This window comes from Xenopus tropicalis, chromosome 8 (assembly GCF_000004195.4).
Source record: "Xenopus tropicalis strain Nigerian chromosome 8, UCB_Xtro_10.0, whole genome shotgun sequence".
Classification (NCBI taxonomy): Eukaryota; Metazoa; Chordata; class Amphibia; order Anura; family Pipidae; genus Xenopus; species Xenopus tropicalis.
The window spans coordinates 63,504,894-63,528,118 of record NC_030684.2 but is presented as its reverse complement, the minus strand read 5'-3'; the positions used below and the strand labels follow the sequence as shown (position 1 = coordinate 63,528,118).

The 23,225-nt window shown below is 37.7% G+C and overlaps 1 protein-coding gene across 1 annotated transcript in view; it reads left to right on the top strand.

Annotated features, from left to right (window-relative positions):
* The first annotated feature begins 984 nt into the window (after window positions 1–984).
* Window positions 985–23,225, top strand: part of LOC100488567 (connector enhancer of kinase suppressor of ras 2) — a 276,323-nt gene continuing 254,082 nt past the window's right edge. The window contains exon 1 of the mRNA XM_031891318.1: window positions 985–1,179. Coding sequence (XP_031747178.1) covers window positions 1,116–1,179 — 64 coding nt within the window. The 5' untranslated portion in view covers window positions 985–1,115. The remainder of the gene's footprint in view (window positions 1,180–23,225) is intronic.

The window sequence follows — 23,225 nt, the reverse complement described above, 5'->3', positions numbered from 1 at the left end:
GACTACACCCACTAGAGAAATGGCAGATCAATAAGCAGATCAGTAATTATGAGAGATCCGCATGTCCAGTGTTAGGGGGAAGGGACTTCTGGAACACAATCTCACCAAAGAATTTTATATGAATGTATTTATATTAGGTTTACGAAGTAACCGAAGGGTCTCAAACCTCTGCTAGGTGCTAGTTCTGCAATACCTATTCATTTTGCAGTACCATCTCTATCCTCTGCAAATGACACCTTTTTTTTATACTACACATCATGTGCCTATCTGTAAGCACAGCCTTCTTACATTTGTCTCTGTCACACAAATTGTTGATCCCCATCTAAACGGGAAAACCCATGATGTTTTAGCTGAAGCAGAGAGTTAACTCCTTCCTTCCCGAGTAGTTCCTTTGCCTTCTCACAATCACAGCATCTAATTCTTGCTTTCCTCTGAAATAAGCATTGTAGTACAAACCTAAGTTATATTTTCTGTGCAAGCGAGAAATAACTAATTTTACAACTTTTTAAAAAAGATTGTTCTATTGCTATCATTTATAAGAATCTTTTTTCTAAAGGGAACTTAATAAATCTATATAATTCCTAGCACGGGGCTTTTTTCATTTTACTACATCCTCAGCCTCAGTATGCAGAAACAGAAGCTAAGTAGGGTATTTTCTGTGATTGAACGAGGAGTTGAGCTGACTGATAGGAATTAATATCTGAGCAGCTGAAATGGAGATTCCTGAAAGGATGCTAAAATTAGGCAGCTGTATTTTATAGACATTTGGGGTTGGGGTTTGATGCTGCCGTATAGTAGTGTAATGAGATTAGCAGAAGCAGGGGTTAGAAGAAGCATGTGTGTGTATATATATATATACTGTACTGCACCATTTCCTGAATCTGTGTTCTTCAGTGTGTGTTGCAGGCAGTGTGCAGTGGGGGAGGTGCTTGAACTGATCAAGCAGTGTAATTTTATACATTACTGAATCAGTGCAGGCGAATCCTGGAGGGACAAAGCAACATCTTGGCTTTAGACTGCAATATAAGATCCTTACTGATCTCCCATTACAGCCATGCTCTGAAAATATTTCCCATATTTTGCTTCATTTGGGTGACTGATAAAGTAATCTGGTGATGGCTCTTGTAATGGAACCTATTAGCAAGTGGAGCCCCAAGCAAGTAGTAGACTGGATGAAAGGTACTGTATCGTTCTGTATTTATACTATGCAATGGGTTTAAAGGGGGCATGCCTGTTATAGTGCTCTTATGCATGCCATGCTATGGCAGGGATTTATAACAGAATGTGCAATAACAGGGAACGTGTCATCTAATGCAGGGTCATCTCATGCAGAGGTATACTAAATGCACATAGACTCAGAGCAGTTTTCGTTGTGGATGAGTGTGTATAGAATGCTGCCCTGCTTTAGCAAGAGATGGAAGGCTGTGTGAGGAATGCTAGCAGATTCTTTAGCAAATTAAAATCTAATGATGCACTGATAGTTTCACGTTGCGGGAGGAAAGGGGGTTTAAATGTGATGTGTGCCTGTTCGTGATCTCCTGCACATGATCCTAGCTCGGGGTTTCTGTCCATACATACAGTAGGAATTGCCTTCACTGCTAAGCACCATGGACAGCTCCGTTGCTATAGAAGGTGGATTTTCCAGTGTGATGAATTGTGGTGGGGAATACCCAAAACTCTGACCCAGACAGATTTGTGCATGGTTTTGTTTTGGTGAAAATAATAAAATAACCAGGTGATAATTTGCACCTCACTTCATTGGTTCTGCTGCATAAAAGATACATTTGAAATGTGCAAAAATGTGTTCCGTTTAAAGAATCAGCAGTATGGAACAGGCAGTTAGGGCAGAGTGAATAAGGATAGTATAGCGCTATGTATAACTGTTCATCCGAGAAAGCAACCTATACTTGCTTGTAAGGTATTAACAGGATATAACCAGTTATATCACTTATGAGCAGTTTAACCTGCTGCATGCCAGAGAGATCCTCAGCACACTTGCTGATAGTTTAGGCACCCAAGGTTTTATTTGACTAGTACATACTAAATACCATATTATGCTATATATATTAGTGATATGAAATGCCTGTCTTGTGTCTTCTTATAAAAAAAATCAAATAAATGACTCCAGGCTGGACAGCATGTGTGGGAATGCCTTAAAGCTCATGATGCTGTCAGCTCTGAAGGGAGGAGATGCTAATTATCTTAAACAGGTCAGCTACGACTGAGTATGAAATTGCTATATATGTGACAGGAATTCAGTCTCACTGGACAGATGCTGAAATGAGACTGGACACGTAGATTTCAAATGAGTAATAGACAGAAGCTTCGAGGATCAATGAAAATAAACAGCGTTAAATCCGTATTGTTAAATATTAGTCGGGAACATGTATTATTCCCAGAAATATCCCAAATGTGCACCAGTAAAACGGGAGCGGTAAATGTGTTATAAGGCATGTGCATTACATTTAAAACCTTAAAACGCTACACATTGCTGTAAAACTCGTTTATATAGGCAAGCACAACTTCCTTTACAATTGCTTTATATTTCTGCTTTTTATTTATGTTTAATTCCTTTGGGTGAGTTAGTGCAAAGCTGCACAGATCCAAATAATGTGTAATCAATATAATCAGTATGATTATTGTGAAGCCTTTGTCCATTCCTAATGACCTCATGGAAAGTATGGCTGCAGTTTCAGGATGAATGCAAAATGTAGTTATGTTCAAATGAAATTCACATTAATTAGATTTGGATTTATGTTGTGAATATATCATCTTGTATCAAGGTAATAAATAATATTACTATATATCTAGAAGGATTATCCAGAAAGTGTTGTTTGATATTATTGAAATATATATGTTTTCTGTTCATTACACACCATTTTACAAATTTAATTTTTACAAATACAGTCTATGTATTTAACCCATTGTGCACTAGAATGGGTCAAGGAATGCACAGAGTTGTTTAAAGTTTAGTTTACATTTATTTTAGAAGTGAGAGGAAAGCATGTGCGGCTAGTTGGAAAATTGGTTTCAAATGTCAATATATGTTATTTACACTAAATGTATATATCAATTCTGCTTAAAAACACAGGACACATATGTTCCATCTTAAAATGTATTTTCTTAAGGGGGCAGTTCACCATACAGTAAACTTTTAGTATGATGTAGACAATAGTATTTCAAGACAATTTGTGTTTTTTACTTTTATTAATTTGTGGTTTCTTAAATATTTACATAGTTTGTTCTGCAACTGTCAGATTTCAACTGCTATCTTGTTGTAAGGGCTTCATTTACCTTGCAGCCAGGCAGCAATTTGATGTTAGCTTGGCAGAATGGAAGATCAAAAGGAGAGGACCAAAATAGAAACAATAAAAGTAATAATAACCATAAAATGTTTTTGTTTCAGAGGTTAGTGACCCCCCAGCTACGATTTTTATTTGCAGGCTAGAAGGAGACAGCATAGCAAAAAATGTTCAAAAGAAATAATCAAGACAGGTAACCCTATAACATACTAAAAGTTAATATAAAGGTGAATTTGCCCTTTAAACCAGTTTCATATTTTTGAATATTTTTTAAATATGTTATTTTTATATAAAAGATTATTTTTCCATTCATGTTTACAAAGCAAGAGCCATAAACTCTGTTTGGCATTGTAATATGCCACGTACGTAAATGGTGACCTACTGAAGCAATAAGTGATTGATTGCATTAACTAGCAGACACATTACCTTGTTACAATGTGACTTTACACTGGTAGTATAAGCCCTAACAGACAGGGCCCAGTATACTAAAAACCTCACTTTAGTGTTGTTCTCTCTAATTGTACTCTGTTATGTAAAAGCATAGCATGAGTTTACAACAGCAAAAGGTTTCCATTTAAGGAGGTGTTTTGTGTGATTGGTAACATCTGCAGAAAATGTATTTATCCATTGCATGGACTATTATTTGTTCATCTACAAGCCAAACACATAACAGACCAATCAATTGGACTCGGTGTTAAGAATAATATGTTTTTTAATAGACTGTGCTGCAATCTATAAAAAACTAAAATGAGACATTGAGCAATGATAAAAACTTCTGGAATCTAAACTAATGCGCTTGTCTAAAATAGCTGTAGCCATTTGTGCTATTCATAATGCAGGTCCCTATCATTTCTTTGCACAAAAGCAGACAGCATGGATATCAGATATTCAAGCGGCATTACTGTCAAGCAGTGTTTCTGCATTGTAATATCTGTCAGATAAAGGATGTCAAATAGTCAAAGATGAAATGATAATGCAGAAAGTCATTGAACAATTCAAAGGATTCCATGATTCAGTGTTCAACTTTTTGTATGTACTGGGATGGTTATCTGTTATACCACATGCCTGACTGTTGGATTATATTACAATTATGTTGTTGCGTCATAATGTATGAGATCATGATATCATGCACAGAGCCCCTGAGCAGACCATAAAAAAATTCTTGGAAGTCCACATTTGGCTCAAAAGCCTTATGTTGAACAGCCCTAATCAAAATCACTGTGGTTCCAAATTTTATATGCCATATATCAGTTATCCTTATTTTCATTTTTGGGGGGCAGATTATTATAAAATGTGATCTTGCAGAGATTTGGGGCATTTATGTGGCCATCAACATCTGGAGGGCCTCACTTGATTAAAAATTATTTGCAGAAACCTTTAATATTTCTCACTGATATAGAGATCAGAATAAGACTGAAGTATTAAGTTACAATAGTGCGCCAATAGGGGATTTGATGAGGCTGGGAGGTTTCATTCCACATAAAAGGTGACTCTTACACATCTTATTAAATTTACTAATTTTTCCAAGGGATGTAACATAATACAAACTCTGTCATAGTTTATTCGTTAAGATCAATACATACTTTTGTTCAAATTTCCTCCATATCAACTTATGAGTCCAAGGCTGGGGTCCCCAACATTCTTACTCGTGAGCCACAGTCAAATGTAAAAAGACTGTAAATGCAACACAAGGATCATAAAAGTTCATAGAGGTGCCAAATAAGCGCTAAGATTGGCTATTAGGTAGCCTATATGCACACTATCAGCTTATAGGGGGCTTTATTTGGTAGGTAATCTTGTTTTTATCCAACCAAAAATTTTTTCCAGAGTCAGGAATTCAAAAATAACTACCTGGTTTGGGGGCACTGAGAGCGACATCCAAGGGATTGGTGAGCAACATGTTACTCACGAGCCACTGGTTGGGGATCACTGGTCCAAGGTATTCTTAGATACTGCAACTCACCATAGGTGTCTAGTTGTTCTAAGTGGAGGGGTTATCTAGCTATATTAACATAGAAGAATATCTAACATCTAAAAAATCTTTATTGCAGTGGGCAAAGCTTTCCTTTCTGGACATATCAAAGAAACAGTATAACCCCTTGTTCAACATGAGTTCAATGCACAGGTCTTGTGCTAAAAATACTTTATGCTTGTTATTTTAATCACAAAAGGTTATGATTTTGGCACTTCTCTGACTAAACAGGGCCAACAGGGATATTGAAGCTACTCCATGTATGGTCCATTCAAGATGGATAATTAAATTACCAGAACACAGGAAACCCCTGCATAATGGACACCTAGGGGCACATTTACTAATCCACGAATCCGAATCCCGAATGGGAAAAAATCGGATTGGAAATGAAAATGTCGCCGTCTTTTCGTCGCCGTCGCGACTTTTTCGTATTTTGTGCGCCTTTTTCGTCACCGTCGCAACTTTATTGTATTTTGCGCGACTATTTCGTCGCCATCACGATTTTTTCCTATTGAGCAATTGTAAACGCCAGAAAAACCAATCCGATTTTTTCGCAACGCCAATGAAAAATATGCAAAAAAGTCGACGAAAAAGTCGCAAAAATACAGATCATTACGAAAAAAACGCATTCGGACGCCTTCAGACCGTTCGTGGATTAGTAACTGTGCCCCCTACTAACAAAACAGTGACAAGAAAGGGTGAAGGAACAGGGTTGTGTAATGGTAATCTAGTTTAAAGTTGAACAAGGGGGTATACTGCCCCTTTGTGTGATAGACATGATTAACATCAGAACATTCCTTCTTTCTTTCCCCTTTCCTAAACTCAGTGCTAATCAATCTCTCATGTAATGGTGCAACGTTAGATATAATAACAGACAAATGGCTTACTGGGTTATATTAAAATGGGCAAACAGAGACCTCACCTCTGTGGCTGATGTGAGACCTGCATCTTTCCCATATCAGGTCAGCTCCAATTACTGATTGATCATGTCCTTTTCCTCTTTCCCCTTCCCTTCCTTCTCATAAATGCCTCTGAATAGGAAGTAGGATCTCACATAAATCTATTTGTCAAATAACATATAAGAATCCATAAGAATTTTGTTTGCAGAGTTAGAGAAAAATTAAATATTTACAGCAATTCCAAGTAGGTTGTTGCAGTAAATTATAAATAGGCTCATTATGCTAAGAGTAGTAGATGCATGAATTACTTCTCAAAAGGTGCAGCAAAAGCCAAAACCAGCAAAATATTCAACAGGTGTTGACAGATATGAGACATTTAGAAACAACAATAAGAATGTCCTGAAGCTTAAATCTAGTTAGTGAGAACATAGCAGTGGGAATAAAATAAATCATCATCATTTATTTATATAGCACCAGCAAGTTATGCAGCACTTTACCATAAATAAATCCCTTTAGTGCAAGACAATGATGCAAATATTATAGAGTGTTTGCCCTATTTGTTCCTTGCATTAATGGTCTCTGTATAGCTTAGTCCATTTATTTGCATTATGCTACATTTTTATGCTGCTGAAATACAGTTTTTTACTGAATTTATTAAGTAACTTTTATTTCACATGCTTATTAAGGCCCACATATATCAGTGGTCATATTTTATTTTCTATGATTCATATTTTTTTTGTGTGCTTATAATTAAGATTTGTTTTACTGAAAAAATTTTTTTTTTACAATTTATTATGTGTCAAAACCGTGAAAATCACAAAAAACAAATACGCCATGAACACAAAATGTAAAAATATACCTTACACCTTACATCTTAAAACTGGTGAGGTCATGTAGAACAATCAAGAACAGAAGTGCCAGCCTAGTGTAGAGAGGTGGGTGCCTAGGAACTTGGCACTTCCCCAGTGAACATATTATTCTCATGTGGGCTTTTAAAAAACCATCTCATTTTTTAATTTTCTATTCATTTTACTAGTGAATCTTTCTTTAAAACGTGTAGGCACTGCTTTAATGTTTCATCAAAATATTTTAGGGGACAGAAAAACGTGTAGCATAATCTTGTGTAAAAATGAATATGGGTAAAATGGATAGACTGTGCAAAATAAAAAAAATATTTGTAATATATCTATAATATATATCTATAAAGGCTGGAGTGGACAGATGTCTAACATAATAGCCAGAACTCTATTTCCTGTAAAGGAGAATGTAGAGAATGTAGAGTTCTGGCTATTATGTTAGACATCTGTCCACTCCAGCATTTATAGTTTACATTTTTGCCTAACTAACTATATTGAAAACATTTTTTATTTTGTGCAGTCTATCTATTTTGCCCATTTAAAATTTTACACTGAACTGCTCCTTTAAGATAAGCATTAGACTAGGGGGCTGATTTACTAAGACACGAATTCGAATCCGAATTGGAAAAATTCCGATTGGAAAACGAACATTACGACTTTTCGGAAATTGTCGCGACTTTTTCGTAACCAATACGACTTGTGCGAAAAGTCGCAAATTTTTTGTAGCCATTACGATTTGCTTGTATCTTGTCGCAACTTTTTCGTATTGAGCGCTCGTAAGCGGCGGGCGAAACTTTCAGACTTAGCATGATTTTGGAAGCCTCCCATAGGACTCAATGGCACCCTGCAGCTCCAACCTGGCCCAAGAAAAGTCACCATACTAAAGCTTGAATGAATCCGAATCTTTCGTACTCGTCACGAAAGCTGCGAAAAAGTCGCGACTTTTCGCGCAATTCGTAACGGCTATGAAAAAGTCGCGACATTTTGCGAAACATTCGTAATGGCTACGAAAAAGTCGCGACAATTTTCCGAAAAATCGCAAAATACCGATCATTGCGAAAAAAACGCATTCGGACGCCGTCAGAACGTTCGTGGGTAAGTAAATGGGCCCCTAGGCCTTTTGGTATTCATGATTATACAACCTGTCACATATCTTTCTTGTCTACACATAGTACAACGAGGGTAACATTTTATTTACATTTCAGAATAGTTGATATAAGCTTCACAGTGAGCTCACAAGGAAATCTGGGACTTGGAAGGAAAGAATGGTAGGAAGGGAGGTGGCTATGGGTATGTGGAGCAGGAGACAGAATATGTACCAGATACTCCAAAATCCTATACCCAGCAAGGCCCCATTGTAGTTAACTGCTTTACATACCCTTCATCCCAATTCTATGTATAGTTTGAGTTAATCTGATCATTTACAAACAATTTATATTCAGATTATTCAGTGCCAAAACCTTTGTTCTAGCACTGGCCTTACTGTTTATATATCTAAACTAACCGTTAAATTTAATAACTGAATAAGGAATACACAATTACAAGACAGTGTTTTAAGGGAAGAAATTGCTTAATACTTTCATACAGAATCTCTTAAACTACAAAGCTGAATGACAGCCTTTTCAGCCCAGGGGATCCAACTACTGTTATCTCAAAAAGTATTTAAATGGCTTAATAATAGGAAAGCAAAACAGGTCATTAATCTGCCCTCAAGATGGTCAGTTTGATGTTTCCCCTGGTAGTTTTAAATGCTTATGTACAGTAGAAGCTTTCCTAAGTACCGGACTTCTTTGGAAGTGAAATTTAACACAAGAAGATTTTTTTTAAGGTTTTCTTCTATACAAACTTCTAATAACTGTATGTAGCATGGCAACTGCTTTCTATCAAGTCTTACATTAATGTAAGCACAATGCTAAGGATACTATTCTGTAGAAAGAGAGATTTGTAGAGACAAACATTAGTTCTATATGCATGAGTTCTTGTAAAGTTTCACAACAGTCAAGGTGGCCACCAAGAACAACCGTGTGGCACTTATTTGGTGTGCAAGAAAAAGGTCAATTAAATTCTGCCATACTGACAGTTGGTTGACAGTTAACCACATTGATAAATGTTCCCTAAATTGTCAGCTTATAGCTTCAGGGCTATTATAGGAAGTGGTATTTCTAAACATTTGCTTTACATTTTTCTTCTGGTATGTATAGATCTCTGTAGTTGGATAATATGAAGTATACTATTATTTTCCAAAACTAATTTGGGCCTTCTGTCATATAAGTAAGCAGCGCCTGACCTATCTAGAATATGGTGACATTAGAACTGAGCTTACATTTTCTCTGGCTTTATGCCATAAGGCCTGGTATGTGCCTTGGACCGGCATGTGTTGGGAGTTTATTAGGAAAGAGTGTGCAGCAATAAGGGCTGAAATCTCTAGTTTACAGAAACATCTCTGCAAGCATTAAAACTGCCATCAGTCTATTAACTAAGCAGTCCAACACAAGCCGTATCACAGCTACTTACTTCAATAACTCCATGTAAAATATCTAATTGACTTCAAGATCAATCTGCTAATATGTAAAGCTCCTGAGCAGCAAGGGCTGAGCTGTTAGAGGGACTTATCCACTCATTTACCCTCACACACTCTAAGGTCAGCAACAAGGTGTCTACTCACCATCCTCACAGTACACCGATCCGCAGGTCAAGCCTTCAGCTTAACTATTGATTTTACTGCCATAGATTTTTAGAGAAACACCTTCATTTGAAACCTCTAAAAATATTCTTATTTACAAGCATTTTTAAATAATCGATTGCATGTAATGCTGTTTTATTATAGTCATTATGCACAGCACTTTGAGTTAATTTTGCCAGAGAAGTGCTAAGCAGCTGCTATTATTATTTTTATAAAATGTTCACATTTCATTTATTGCACTTTCTAGAATTTAGAGAATGTAGAAATGCAATAATGAAAGGTTTTTGGTTGTTAAATATATGTGGCAATCAAAAGACACAGGTTTTAGATTACTTAATAAATCATTTATAGTCATAGCTTTATAAAGGGAATAGCGCTTGTACAAGCAGCATTTACTAGTATCGCCTTTGCAATACTTTGGGGTTCTGGAAGATGTATTAGATTTCAGTATTAAACTCCCTGTGTTTAATCATTTAGCCCAAAGAGCTAATAAAGACCAAAATAATCCAGTGTGCTATTGCCTTATGTTTCTAAGTGGAACTGAAATCATAACTCTTTGGAATATGTAAAATCTGAATTCAGCGAGTATGCTCAGTTACTCTATAAAATAGTGCCTTTGCATAGCTGATTTTTTGAACAATTCACTTCTCAGTTTCATTTGCACAGACTTTCTTTCTGTTGTTTTCTATGAATTGTGGTAGGCTACTAACAATACAGTCCTTTTTGATGAAGGTAGTGAACATTCTAGCTGACAAAGTATATTCATTATTGAGGACACACATGTGAAAGAGAGCAAGCAGATTCAGAAAGCACTAAGCTATTCATGTACATACATGCAGGTACAAACAGTACAATCCAGAACACCAGGCCAAAATGGAGAGACTGAAGGGGCGGAATAGCTAATTGCTCCTAATTTTAGTTGATTTGTTTAGCCTAAATACCTACTTTATGTATACAGGTGGATGTTAGATCTTATAGCTGTGGATATGGTAGTCATACCTTGCAAGTAATGAAAGTACTGTCAGAAAATAGAGCTAAATCTAGCTATTCTACCTAACTATTCATACTGGGTCCTCACTTGTATTTTAGATTGAGAAAACAGTTTACAGTTACCAATGATATTTCTGCAAAATTCTGGGAGAACACACAATTATCAATTTATTGATACTCAATCAAAGAGGTGGCCCTAACAGCTGTAATGAAATTTATTCATTTCAACCCCTGCCAGTGAGAGGAATTTGTAATGGTATCTAATTAGTGGAAAGTAGAAAAAGGCAATTATGTGCCAAAAGAAGGGAGAAGGTATAGGTAGGGCAGCAAACATTGTATAAAGAAATAAATATACATAATGCCACAATGTGCCAGGTTTTAAAAGACATGAGGGGAAGAAGGCCCCTGCCCTTTACAACTCACAATAATGGATAGATAATTACAGAGACAAACAGAAGGGTAATAAGTACTGATATACACAATAGTTGGGGAAGTTTCCACTAAGTGCCAAGACTGATCACATACTGTGCTAGTGGTTCAGGAGGGAAAGTGTAGCCATAATAAGGATTTTAATTACAGAGAAATGGGTTCTATTTTACGCAGAAAGAGGATTCTAAAAGGAAAGTTTAAAGGAGTACTACATCTTAACAAAGTAGTAGGCTATAAATGCAACACCTAAAGTTTTGAGATTCTGTACCAGCCCAAGGCAATTACAGCCCTTTAGCAGGGAAGATCTGTGCCTCCAAAGATGCACCCAGTAGCCCCCCATCTTCTTTTCAGCTGATTCACTGCTTATGCAGAGATTAGGGGCCAGCGCACAATATACTGTATATATAGAATATAAATGTCACAATCCACAGCTAATTAATAATTTGGATTTACATTACATGGCAGCTCAGAAAGCCATCCATTCTGCATGAAATTGTAATATTCAGCCTTGTCCGTCAGCTTCTAATGACCTCATTTTACTGGATAATAACCTCATTTTACTGAATGGTGATGTCAGAGACTTTTAAGCTTGGATTCTCAACAGTGGTCCAGAGCACATTGAGCATGTCCCTGACATTCAAAAGAAGATCCAAGATGGAGAACTCCTGTGGACAGGAGGCGAGAGTCTGGAAAGTCAGATAGTAGAAGATTTCAGTAGGCTAGACAAGAGAGGATAAAGCATGGAAGAGTGTTTTAGTAGTTGCTTGAGAGACAAAGGGAAATAATGGTAAAGGCAAAGTTATAGGAAGAAGATTGCATGCTGTTACAATAGGGTTAATGAGCATGCCTTCAGGTCAGGGTTAATGAGCATTCCATCTCTTGGATGAATAGAGAGATGAAGCAGAAGGGCAACATGCAGAAGAGAAAATAGAACTGACAACACACAGAAGGGCAAATAGCCATATTTTCTTTGTTTGTACCTTTCAGTCAGGAAGGAATTGGATTAAATAAGGTTTTTCATAACTTCTCCTGATTTAGCAAGTGATTTGGATTTTAGTAAGACTACTGAAATGAAATACAGATAATCCATTCATCTTTTCTCTCAGTTACAGAAAATATTCACTATATTCTTGCCAAATCTTTTAGACTAACTGAACAAATCCGATTGCTGAAGCATCTATACAGAAACAGTGCCTCCTTAACTCTGGCCTTCCATTATCCAGAATCATCCCTGCAAAGCACATAAACTAAACACAGAGTATAGCTCCATTATGCACTCATTTCCACTATAACATTAACCACTTCCTAAACACTTTATTTGCCATACACATTTTTAGCATGAGTTACTCAGTGTAGCATACAGTTATTTCTGTGCTCTTTTTTTCAGTAGTACTTATTTGCCAGTATTGTTACCTGACAACAAATATCACCATCACAGTTAATTAGCCCTCATTCACTAATTTGCTGCCGTGGATATGGTTTGGGCTTAGTAGTTGACTGCCTTAAAGAGTTTCTTGAGAGGGAAAGTGTGGCTACTTGATATTATATATCATAGATATATAACATAGATGAAGGGAAAAAATTATAATGCTGTAAGCATACCTTCTAAACAAATAGATTTACTTTCTAAACAAATATAAGGGTGCATTCACTTACCTAGGCGCAGTGTACTTACTGCAATTTTGAACACAATCAACTTTTTTTCCGCAATGCACCAATTTCCCCAGAATTTAGATGTCATTGCAGATGCAAATGTGCAATTCTTTTCATACAATTGCACTGTGCCTACAACAGTTGCATCTGATATGCCAAAATGGACACACCTGCATGTGTGCTATGTTGCAAATTATGCAATGAATATTTAGAATATTTTCTCAATCTGCAAGATTTTCTAAATCAGTGATGTTTGGTATGCGAGTGATGTGTGTACCCTATTCTTTTGGCACAAGTGTGCTGGGATTACTGACGCAGGGTACTGAGGGAGCCCTGGAGCTACCACCTGATCAGGAGGTGGCAGTAGCTTTAGGGTTCCCATTTGTCAATAGGCATGGCAGTACCCGATTTGGAAATGAAGCGAGAAAGGACTAAATGGCACCAATCATAACTATACGGAAGTGTAAGCAGTGTGTTTTGATGCAGGTATGTCTAATGAAAGTGTTTTTAGGTGCAACTCACTGTGGGGAAAAGTGCAAGTTACCCACTGTGCTTGCAGACATAAACGAGCCCCATTGACTTCATTGATACAGCATTAGAATAAGATAACATAATATTGCTTGAGAATAAAAAGTGAAATGTTAGCACTACGTAGACAAATACATATTACTGCTTGTACACACTCACATTTATATACAGTATGATAAAATAATGGTCTTAGCTGCAGTGCTGATACTAGTAACTCTTTGCTTAGAGAAGTGCTTTCACACTCAATGAGATGCCAGGTAGTAAGCTGACCTTGGAGATGGCACAACAGCCTGGCACATAAATGTGCTAAAGGCAGAAACACACAGCTTTGATAACAAAAAATAAGAACAGCAAAATTCAAGGGCACATAGCATAAAGAAAGGGGATACATAGTAAAAGAGAGTGTAAGTGCTAGGGATAAAATAAGGTGTAACATGTTCAATAAGGGGGCTTACTTAGAAAATCAGGGGCAGAATAGATGGGGTCAAGCACAGAATAAAGAAACGGGGTTATGACAAAATGTTAACATGACTATGGTCAGAGAAAATCAAAGGGAGACACAACCCTTGAGAGGAGCAAAGTGGAATAGAGGTAGGTCAGATATTAAACTGGATGTAAAGAAAATAATGGGAGCCTAGGGAGTGAAAATAAAGGGAAAGGACAGTGGAGAGAATGTGACAGACAATGATACCTCATAGCAAGATAGAAAAAGGTTAAAGTGTGAAAACAATATTAAATGGACTTGAAGGCCCTGAGTTAGAGGAGGAGTGTAGAAAAAATCTTACATTGTGAGCAGGGTGGCTGAAAAATTATAGCTTCTCCTATACTCATTACAAGATGCCCTGTTAAATGAAATGATGCTGAAGCCCAGAGATCTAAGGACAATACATTTTTCACCACTGTTTTAGGCTACAGAAAAATATGTTGATTCACCTAGCAGCAGACATTTTCATATCACATACTATCAGTAGCCTCACTTTAAATTAGTGGGAAGGGAAAGGTTGGTAAGAGTTGTGACAAATAGCCAGCATTTCTTATTTTACAAATATTTGAAATGCCTATACAGTTATAGTTTGTTGTAGGTAATGTTAGTTAATTGAAAGAAGTAGCTGAAACCTTAAATTGTTTCAGAATACATTTGTGTGGGTGCAATTTCCCATTTCTAAACCCTTCAGGCACCAAATTACACAGGATACAAGGTTGTATCGCCATGCAGTTATTTTGATCAGTATTTAGTTAAAAGGGAACAGACAAAACTGTATTAATTGGTTTTAAAATGCATAGTTAAAATGGAGGATAACAATATGTAGAAAGTGAGTGAATGTAACTGGTGTTGGATGTTCGTGCTAACAGCAATAGGCAAAAAGTAAATACCTTCAGATACACAGGGCTGAGTTGTCCTGGATGCATAATTATGGCATGAAAAGAATCACAGAGAGGAGAAACTAATGAGAGTGTAGCTAGATCAGTGTTTTTTAATTTTTGTTTTATTTCAAGTTTTCGTAACCATAGTACATTATGAACATATATGTGCAACTCAAGTTGAACACCTGTATCAGTAACCAAAAGGAAAAGAAATAGTATTACAATGGGATGATATTGATATGTCTAGAGATGCCTGCCTGGGTCTAAAGTAATTCAGGGACATGTTGGATTTTCCAGCCCACTACTAGCCATGCCCCTATTCTGCCCTGGCCCACCACCAGTTCCAGATTATTAACACTTGGTGATGGGCATGTAACTACGGGTGACCAGGCGAAGAAGGTTAAATCAGGGTGACCCCCTTAAAAAATACAGGTGAGTTCGGGTCTGTCTGCCCTATATTTATATATGCAGGAATTCTGGTCCCTCTGTGGTTTGAGGAGCATACAGCAGACCATGTGGGTGGTCCAAGGGACAGGGGACTTGAACTGCAGGTTCTTCTGTATTGTAGTCCCTCTCCCTAGACCCTTCTGCTGGTTTAAATGTTGACGTCTTTTGCACATAGGCAACTGGGTAGGGGGTGAGGAGTGCATGCCAGGTCCAAGTTTTTGGTGGGAGGCTGCTTAGTCCTAACTAGTTATGCTACTGCTCCTTGATAAATGTAGTGGTAACTAATTGTTGGTCAGGGTCCAAACTTCCCTGACTTTTAATACAAATAGATTTTTTTGTGTTTAGGGGGGTATTAATAGAAAAGAATAGGATAAGGGAACAAATGGAGGAAAAGGTGAAAATTGTTGTAGGGAATTTTTCTGACCTTTTTTTTAAACCACACAAACTTTAAAACACATGTTATCACAAAAGTGTTAAGACCATATCCACATTAATAGGGGTAGCACAGCAAAATGTGTGCCTGTACTGACACAGGTTCATGTAAATGCCAAACACAGGTGAAACGCACCACAGGGGAAGCAGCACACCCAGGCACACCCAGGCAGGGAAGAGTAGGGCATACACAGGTGGGGCAGGCAGAGTATGGCATACACAGGCAGGGTAGGGCAGGCGGCATATAGCACACACAGGCAGGGTAGGGCAGGCAGAGTATGGCACACACAGGCAGCATAGGGCAGGCAGAGTATGGCACACCCAGGCAGGGAAGAGCGGAGCAGGAAGAGTAGGGCATACACAGGTGGGGTAGGCAGAGTATGGCATACACAGGCAGGGTAGGGCAGGTGGCATATAGCACACAGAGGCAGGGTAGGGCAGGCAGAGTATGGTACACACAGGCAGCATAGGGCAGGCAGAATATGGCTTACACAGGCAGTGTACAGTTTGTACTGTACAACATTACTGGCGCTGCTCCTATAGTCTGTTAAGGTGTGAACAGGTGAACAATGCAGGCACTTACAGTCTGAGCCTGAGGTCTTACAGCTGTGAACAAGCAGGGGATTAGAGCCTGAATCTGATGCTTGAACAATGCAGGGGGCCAGTTAATCTCAGTACTGATACCATTTAAATCTTACACAAAGGTAAGGAGTCACAGCATCCAGACAGATGGGGGCCACACAAGGGGGCACCTGTTGGATCTGATCCCATTATTCATGGGCATGTGCCACTACCCTTTTCTCAAACCTTACCCTGGGGTACCAAAGTAGTTCATATTCATAACACTTGTCTGGTACATATGATATGATGATTTTCATGGACCTGATGCACTTTTTTAGTAGACAAGTATTTTTTTGATTAAAAATCAGTGTGGTAAATTTCTATAGTTTTCCAATTGTTTAGCTTCTGTATATATTTTGGCTTACTTTTTTATACTTATCATGTCATACTAGTAGCTTCATGTGTCTTCACCCTAAATCTACTAAATAATCATTTAAACACCAACAACCAGTAGGATTGTTTTGCCTCCAATAAGGATTAATAATATCTTAGTTCAGATAAAGGACACGGTACTGTTTTATTATTTCTGAAAAAGAGTGAATCATTTTAAAAAAAATAAATTTTTCAATTAAAAAGGAGTCTATGGGAGATAGCCTTCCCATAATCAAAGCTTTCTGGATAGTGGGTTTCTGGATAACGGATCCCTTAACTATATATGGAGTAGACACTATTTCTTTTTCATGGGCAAATGGACTTCATCTTGCTTTTGAAAAAAATGATGTGTCATGTACATAAATATTGTCAGCTGGGTCTGTTTACTACAGTGTTAAATTAGGCTTCATAAAATCAGTGACCTCACTAGAAAACAAAATCAGATGGAATTTCTCTCTTACAGAAAAACAGCCCTTTTGGCTTAGATTCTAGCAGACAGATCATTCTGCAATGTCTCACAGCTTCACACGCTAACACAGTAATTCTTATAATGATGCAAATGCTGTCATTACACATTTTCTATTTTTAACTGCAAACCTATTGTAATATGACAGGGCGAGGGAATATGCAAAAAACTGCAACACAAAATATAAACATTCTGACATGAAACCAGTAACTTGCCCTCTGGAGCTTACAGTCTGGAAGTATGTGTTATAAATTATGAAATAAAGCAAAAGTATCCTAATTCCAACAATTAAGTAATTTACTGTAAAACTTGATATTATGGGGATGTTGTGTGATGTCGAAGCTTGGTGATGTAATAGATAATGTTTGCAGTTTTGTCATTGTAGACGTTATTTATACAGATGGAGCACAGTTTATTTTGACACAAGGTGCTCGGGTGCTACGGTTGAGTCCATTCTTAACCACAATCTTTCCTGCATTTATAACTCTTGCTTAAAATAATACCAGCTTGTCTTCTGTGCCTTATCTGTTTGTAACCTTAAGTATAAATTGCATATTTACCTTTTCACTAGACCTTACTGAGGTTTTTGAAGTCAAATTATGGAATTATGGTACAGGTAAGGGATCTGTTATCCAGAATGCTCCTAATTACTGGACAGCCATCTCCCATAGACTCCATTTTAAACAAATAATTCAAATTGTTTTAAATGATTTCCTATTTCTCTGTAATAATGGAACAGTATATTGTACATGATCCCAACTAAGATATAATTAATCCTTATTGGAGGTAAAACAATCCATTTTGATTTATTTAATGTTTATCTAGGAGACTTAAAGCATGGAGACCCAAATTACAGAAAGATTCCTTATCCGGAAAAGCCCATGTCCCGAGCATTCTGGATAAAAGATCTCATTCCTTTTTTAATTTTGTGAAAATTTTTAGCCACGACTCAATACCAAATACTAATGTTGCCATTTCCCAAATGTTCTCTGATTTACAATATAAAGAAATGTGCAACATTGCAGGCATTTTTCTTCTAAACACAGCATTTTGGCTCAACCACACAATGAATGTAATCATTCATACGCTCTGTAAATGTCTTCTTTAGACTGGATGTTATGTGTGCGCTGAAAATAATATGTTGTGACTGAATGCATATCATTTCTAGCTGTAGATCAGGGGAATATTAATGGCATCAAATTCTATCCTTTTTTTATTATCCAACTAGCAATTGTTTGGTGGTATTCTGAGTGTAAAGATTGAAGTATTGCTTAGGCCTATCTAATACACTTGTATCAAGTGTACCTGCTGCCACTACAACAGAACTAAGTACCATTTTGGAACCACCCTTAGGGAATAGTTGTTTACTTCCTGATGAATAAATGTGGCAAAACTCAAGATCTAATGTAAACATAGCAACTAGGGATGCACTGAACCCAGTTTTTTTGGTTCGGCCGAACCCCTGGATCCATTGTTAGGGATTCCGCCGAATACTGAACCGAATCCTAATTAGCATATACAGATTAGAATATGGAAGGGTTAAATGGTGGTGCACGTGCGGCGAAAAAGTTTCTACTTAACGCAGCGACATTTAACTCTTCAGATATGCATATGCTGTGCTAATTAGGATTTGGATTTGGTTCGGCCAGGACCATGAATTCGCCTGAATCCAAACCCTACCGAAAAAGGCAGAATCCTGGCTGATCCCTGGATTCGGTGCATCCCTAATAGCAACAGATATACCAAATTTCATAAAGACTATTGTCACACATTGTTTTCTTGCCATGATTAGGGAGAGCTTAGAACGATGATAAGGTGGGAATTGTTGTTGATTGATTTTTAGACAGATTTTCAGGCAGCAGTCACATAAATGTGCTGTACTCATGGTGATTCCTATTAAATATAATGGGAACATTAATGTGTGACATTAGCTTTACCCAGAGCAATAAATAAATAGGCAGATATCAGTGTTACTGCTAACACTGCTAATGAATGGTGTCTTTCCCCACCTCTCTCTATATGACGGCTCTTACCATTCTTTTAAATGTTAGTAAATATTGCAAAGAAAAGCAATAAAACATACAACTGCATTACAGTGGAGGTGCCGCAGAGCATAGTTATTTGGTTTAAAACTGCCTTTTGCAAGGAGTGTCACAAAACAAAGTCAAGCATCTAGGAAAAATAAAAGATCCTGGCCTTTATAGCAGCATATTCCTAGCTGTCATTAGCTCCTGAATGATATCAATTGTGAGTGAGTATGATTTACTTTTATGTAGACACCTTTCCTTTCATTTATAATGCATCAGACTTCTCTCTGTCATTCAAGCAGCTCAAGCTTTTTTTTCTTGTGCTTAAAAAAAGATCACCCATCCCACAACATTCCCAGTAATTGTGGGTGCTAAATGTGACCCTAGTACGAGGAAAGTTTGATTTAATCTGTTTAAATCTGTTATAAAAGACTGACAGGCAGGACAACTAGCATGCTCCCAATGTACAAACAGTTGGTTAAAAACCTAATTCCCACATCAAAAAAGTAAGCAAAAGTGTAAACACAAGCAGTGCAACATCATCATGCACTCCAGCTAGTGCCTAAAGGGGCGAGTGCCTGTTGGATTGGCCAAGGACATGACACTACATAAATGAGGTTATAAGGTGTACTACCGACTTCTGACCAATGGGGAGTCTTCTAAATATGTGAATAGTGGTAGGTTAAGAGAACTTGATGCAATTATAATGAATGTCAACTATGAACTCTAATTTTTTTTATAAGCAAAAATAATATTTTGGCAACATTTAAGGACCAGTTTATAAATGTGTGTGCAGCACTGTGGATAGTTAAGAAAAAAAACTCATTAATCTGACTCATTTATTAAGTTTATTTTTACGAATTACAACAGCATACCAGCACAAGTACAAGGTATAAACAATATTCACAGTATTTGTGTACACACAGAAGGAGAACTAAACACATGTTTTGTGTGTCAATGGCATTGAATTCTTAACTGTCTATCAGCCTTGCACCTTGTATAAGGTGTTGCATTTTATTTGTTTGGGTTTAGTTCTCCTTTAAACTGAACAGTGCAATTTAGACAGCAAAATAATTAACTAAATGGCCTAGCTCCACAAACTTTCACATAACAGAAGTGAAGGTTAGTTTAGTACCATACATCTCTTATACATTTTATTAACAGTGTTGAAAATGTCCAGTGAAAACAGCCCTATATTTTTTGGGGTGCAGTAGCAGAAAGGTCTACACCAGCAACCGAATCGGTGTTACCCCTACAATTAAGTATTTTAGGGATGGCATTCTACCCATTAATTTTGAAGGTTTATTTCCACTTCATTCTTTTAAAGGCAGACTATCATGTAATTCTATCACAGTAACCATACAGCAGTCACACCTCTGTAAATGTCAGGGGTCACTTCTCTAAAGAGTTACAATGCCTAATTGTGATTGGATTAGTGAATGAGTTTAGATGACATGGACTTCCCATACCAGTCAGTTGAACTAAAGAAGCTGCTCAGATGAGTAGAGAAACGTCTTCACTGATTACTGGTTATATTTATTTCCATGAGTTGAAACTTATTTTACATAAAAAAGGATAATATTAGAAGAGTTTCTTTTACTTTTATTTACTTTTATTATGTGGCCTATGTTCCCTAAATGTTCTTGTAAAAAGCAGATGGCTCTTTGTTAAAAACTCTAAAGTGGCAAGGGTACTGAGAACTGTTGTAGACTTGTGAACTGTTGTGGACTGATCCCTCTAGAGCCCAACAAAAAGATTGAACATTCGTGAGCAAATACAGGTATTAGACCTGTTATCCAGCATACTCGAGACCTGGGGTTTTCCAGATAAGCAATCATTCTGTAATTTGGATCTACATACTCCACTCTGAAATAGTTGAAACATTAAAGGACAAGGAAAGGCTAAGTCACTTAGGGGTGCATATTTTGGCACCCCCAAATGACTTTGCCTTTCCTTGTCCTTTAAATAAACCCAATAGGATTGTTTTGCCTCCAGCAGCGGTTAATTATATCATAGTTGGGATCAAGTACAAGGTACTGTTTTATTATTACAGCTACCACACAACATTTTTTTCACCGCACTGCACCGTTTTTTTGCAGCCATTGGAGACAATGGGCATTTTTTTCACAGTGAAAGCTGGGGAAAAATTTCACTCATCATTACATAACAGACAAACCCTTTACAGCACATACAAGATTTAAACTGCTTCTTCAGTTCCTGTTCCTTCACTGCTCTCACATTCTTTATATCAAATGGCTGTTGCTTGCAAATACACCAAACCTGTAACTCAGCAACAGTACCGGCTGTACCACATTTATCCGGGAACCTGCCTGTTGAGCTTGCACTGAGTGTATAACTGTTTATATAACAAACATGTGACTCATATTTGGAATGTGGAAAAAGTCAGCATTAGCACACTATACACACACATATATAAATGTCACTTGCAGACTAGCACTGGCGTGTTATGATAAATACTCCTGGTTAGGCTGATAAATTCACAAATGAGGGATTAGAGGTAGTTACTACTTGTGTATTCCATAATTCTGAGCACACAGTGTCTCCCTGGCCTTTTCACTGCCCTCCCCTCCTTTCTGAACCATTGGGAGGACACCAGACACCATTGTACCAATAAGGTGGCAGAGCAAGACTGATTGACAGTCTTGTGTCCATTCATCACTCACAGTCTTGCTGAGCTCGGAATAGTAAAACAGAGAGACAGAGAGAGTTGCTTTTCATATGTGCAGGCACCAGCCTCCCTTGCCCCCCTCAAGGGTTTTTACTATGGAAATGGTATGTTTTGTTTTTGTGCTACAGCTGACCTGCTTGAGGATTTTTTTGCAAAAATCACTTTTTCCTACCAGTTATGTGCACTCTGTGCTGCTATGTGTCCACTTAAAACAGTGGCATAACTTGATCACATTGGACACCCCTGCAAAAAAATCTTCTGAAGGGTCCCGGCACAAACAGTCAATCCTCCACTGCCCCCCCCCCTTCTAGCCTGCACTGTGCTAGAGGGAACAGTGCTTATTATCACCAACAAAATGGAGCAACAATTGTTGCATACTTCCAACAATTGGTCTAAGATCAGGGCTGCTCCTGCTCTGAATCAAGGTGAGAATCTTGCCTCAAGTGGCAACGAGCGGGCTGTTAACAGGGGTGGCAAAAAGCTGCCTCTGGTAACTTTAAGAGCTTAATTTCTGTTTTTTAAAACTGATATTTGGCTCTCCTAGTGCAGAGAGCACTGTCTGCCCAACAATGTGCCCCCACTCAGACACTAAAACCGTAAACAGGAGAGAGGGGGCGGCATCGGAGTTGCAGCCCCAGGTGGCAGCAGCCCCAGGATCTGCACTGCAGAAGATCAAGAACATACATTAGGGATTATTGTTCGTGAGCTTTAGCGATCATGTTGAAGTCCCAGCATGCAACCTGGTGGAGCAGGTGAAAATCCAAAGACAAGTTTTCAGCAGCAAGGTCAGAAGTCCTCAGATCTCCTTTTCAATACCATTTATGATATCAACATCTCCCGTCTTTTCCTTCCATGCAAAAGAACAATTTGGCAGTTTGTATGTGCTATTAACTGTTAAAATAAGACAGCATAAATGGCATTGAGCTTATTCTGGTTCTGCTGGTATTTACTCACTCAGTGTACTTGGTTTCTGCTGTAATACAATGTTGCCTCTCTTCCATCTCCTCACCACATCTACTGCCCCTTTATTCCCTATTCTGTCACATTCCAGCTGTAACTCATTTTCCGCTCCATGTTAACGTCATGCTCTGACATACTAGCTGACATGCTGATTCCAAAGATTTGTTACTTTCTTTTATATTGGAAAAAGAACTGCTCGAGACTCACCCAGCCATACGATATTGTAAATTCAGCTCCATGTTCTTCATATAATAGCGAGTCATTGATGTACTGCAAGGGCAGTGTTCAAAGTGCAATTTTCAATGCAATCACCATGTTTTTTACCCAAATTGCAGGCTTTTCCCATAATTCTGCTAATTAGGGGCTCATTTATCAAAGTACGATCACTTCCGAATACAAAAAAATCGTATTTTTTTCAAGTTTTCGTACTGTGCGTATTTTTTGCAACTTTTTCGTACTTTGCGGTAAAAAACGCAACAATTTTCTGCGACAAAATCGTATTTGTCACGCCAAGTATGAAAGTTTCGGATTCA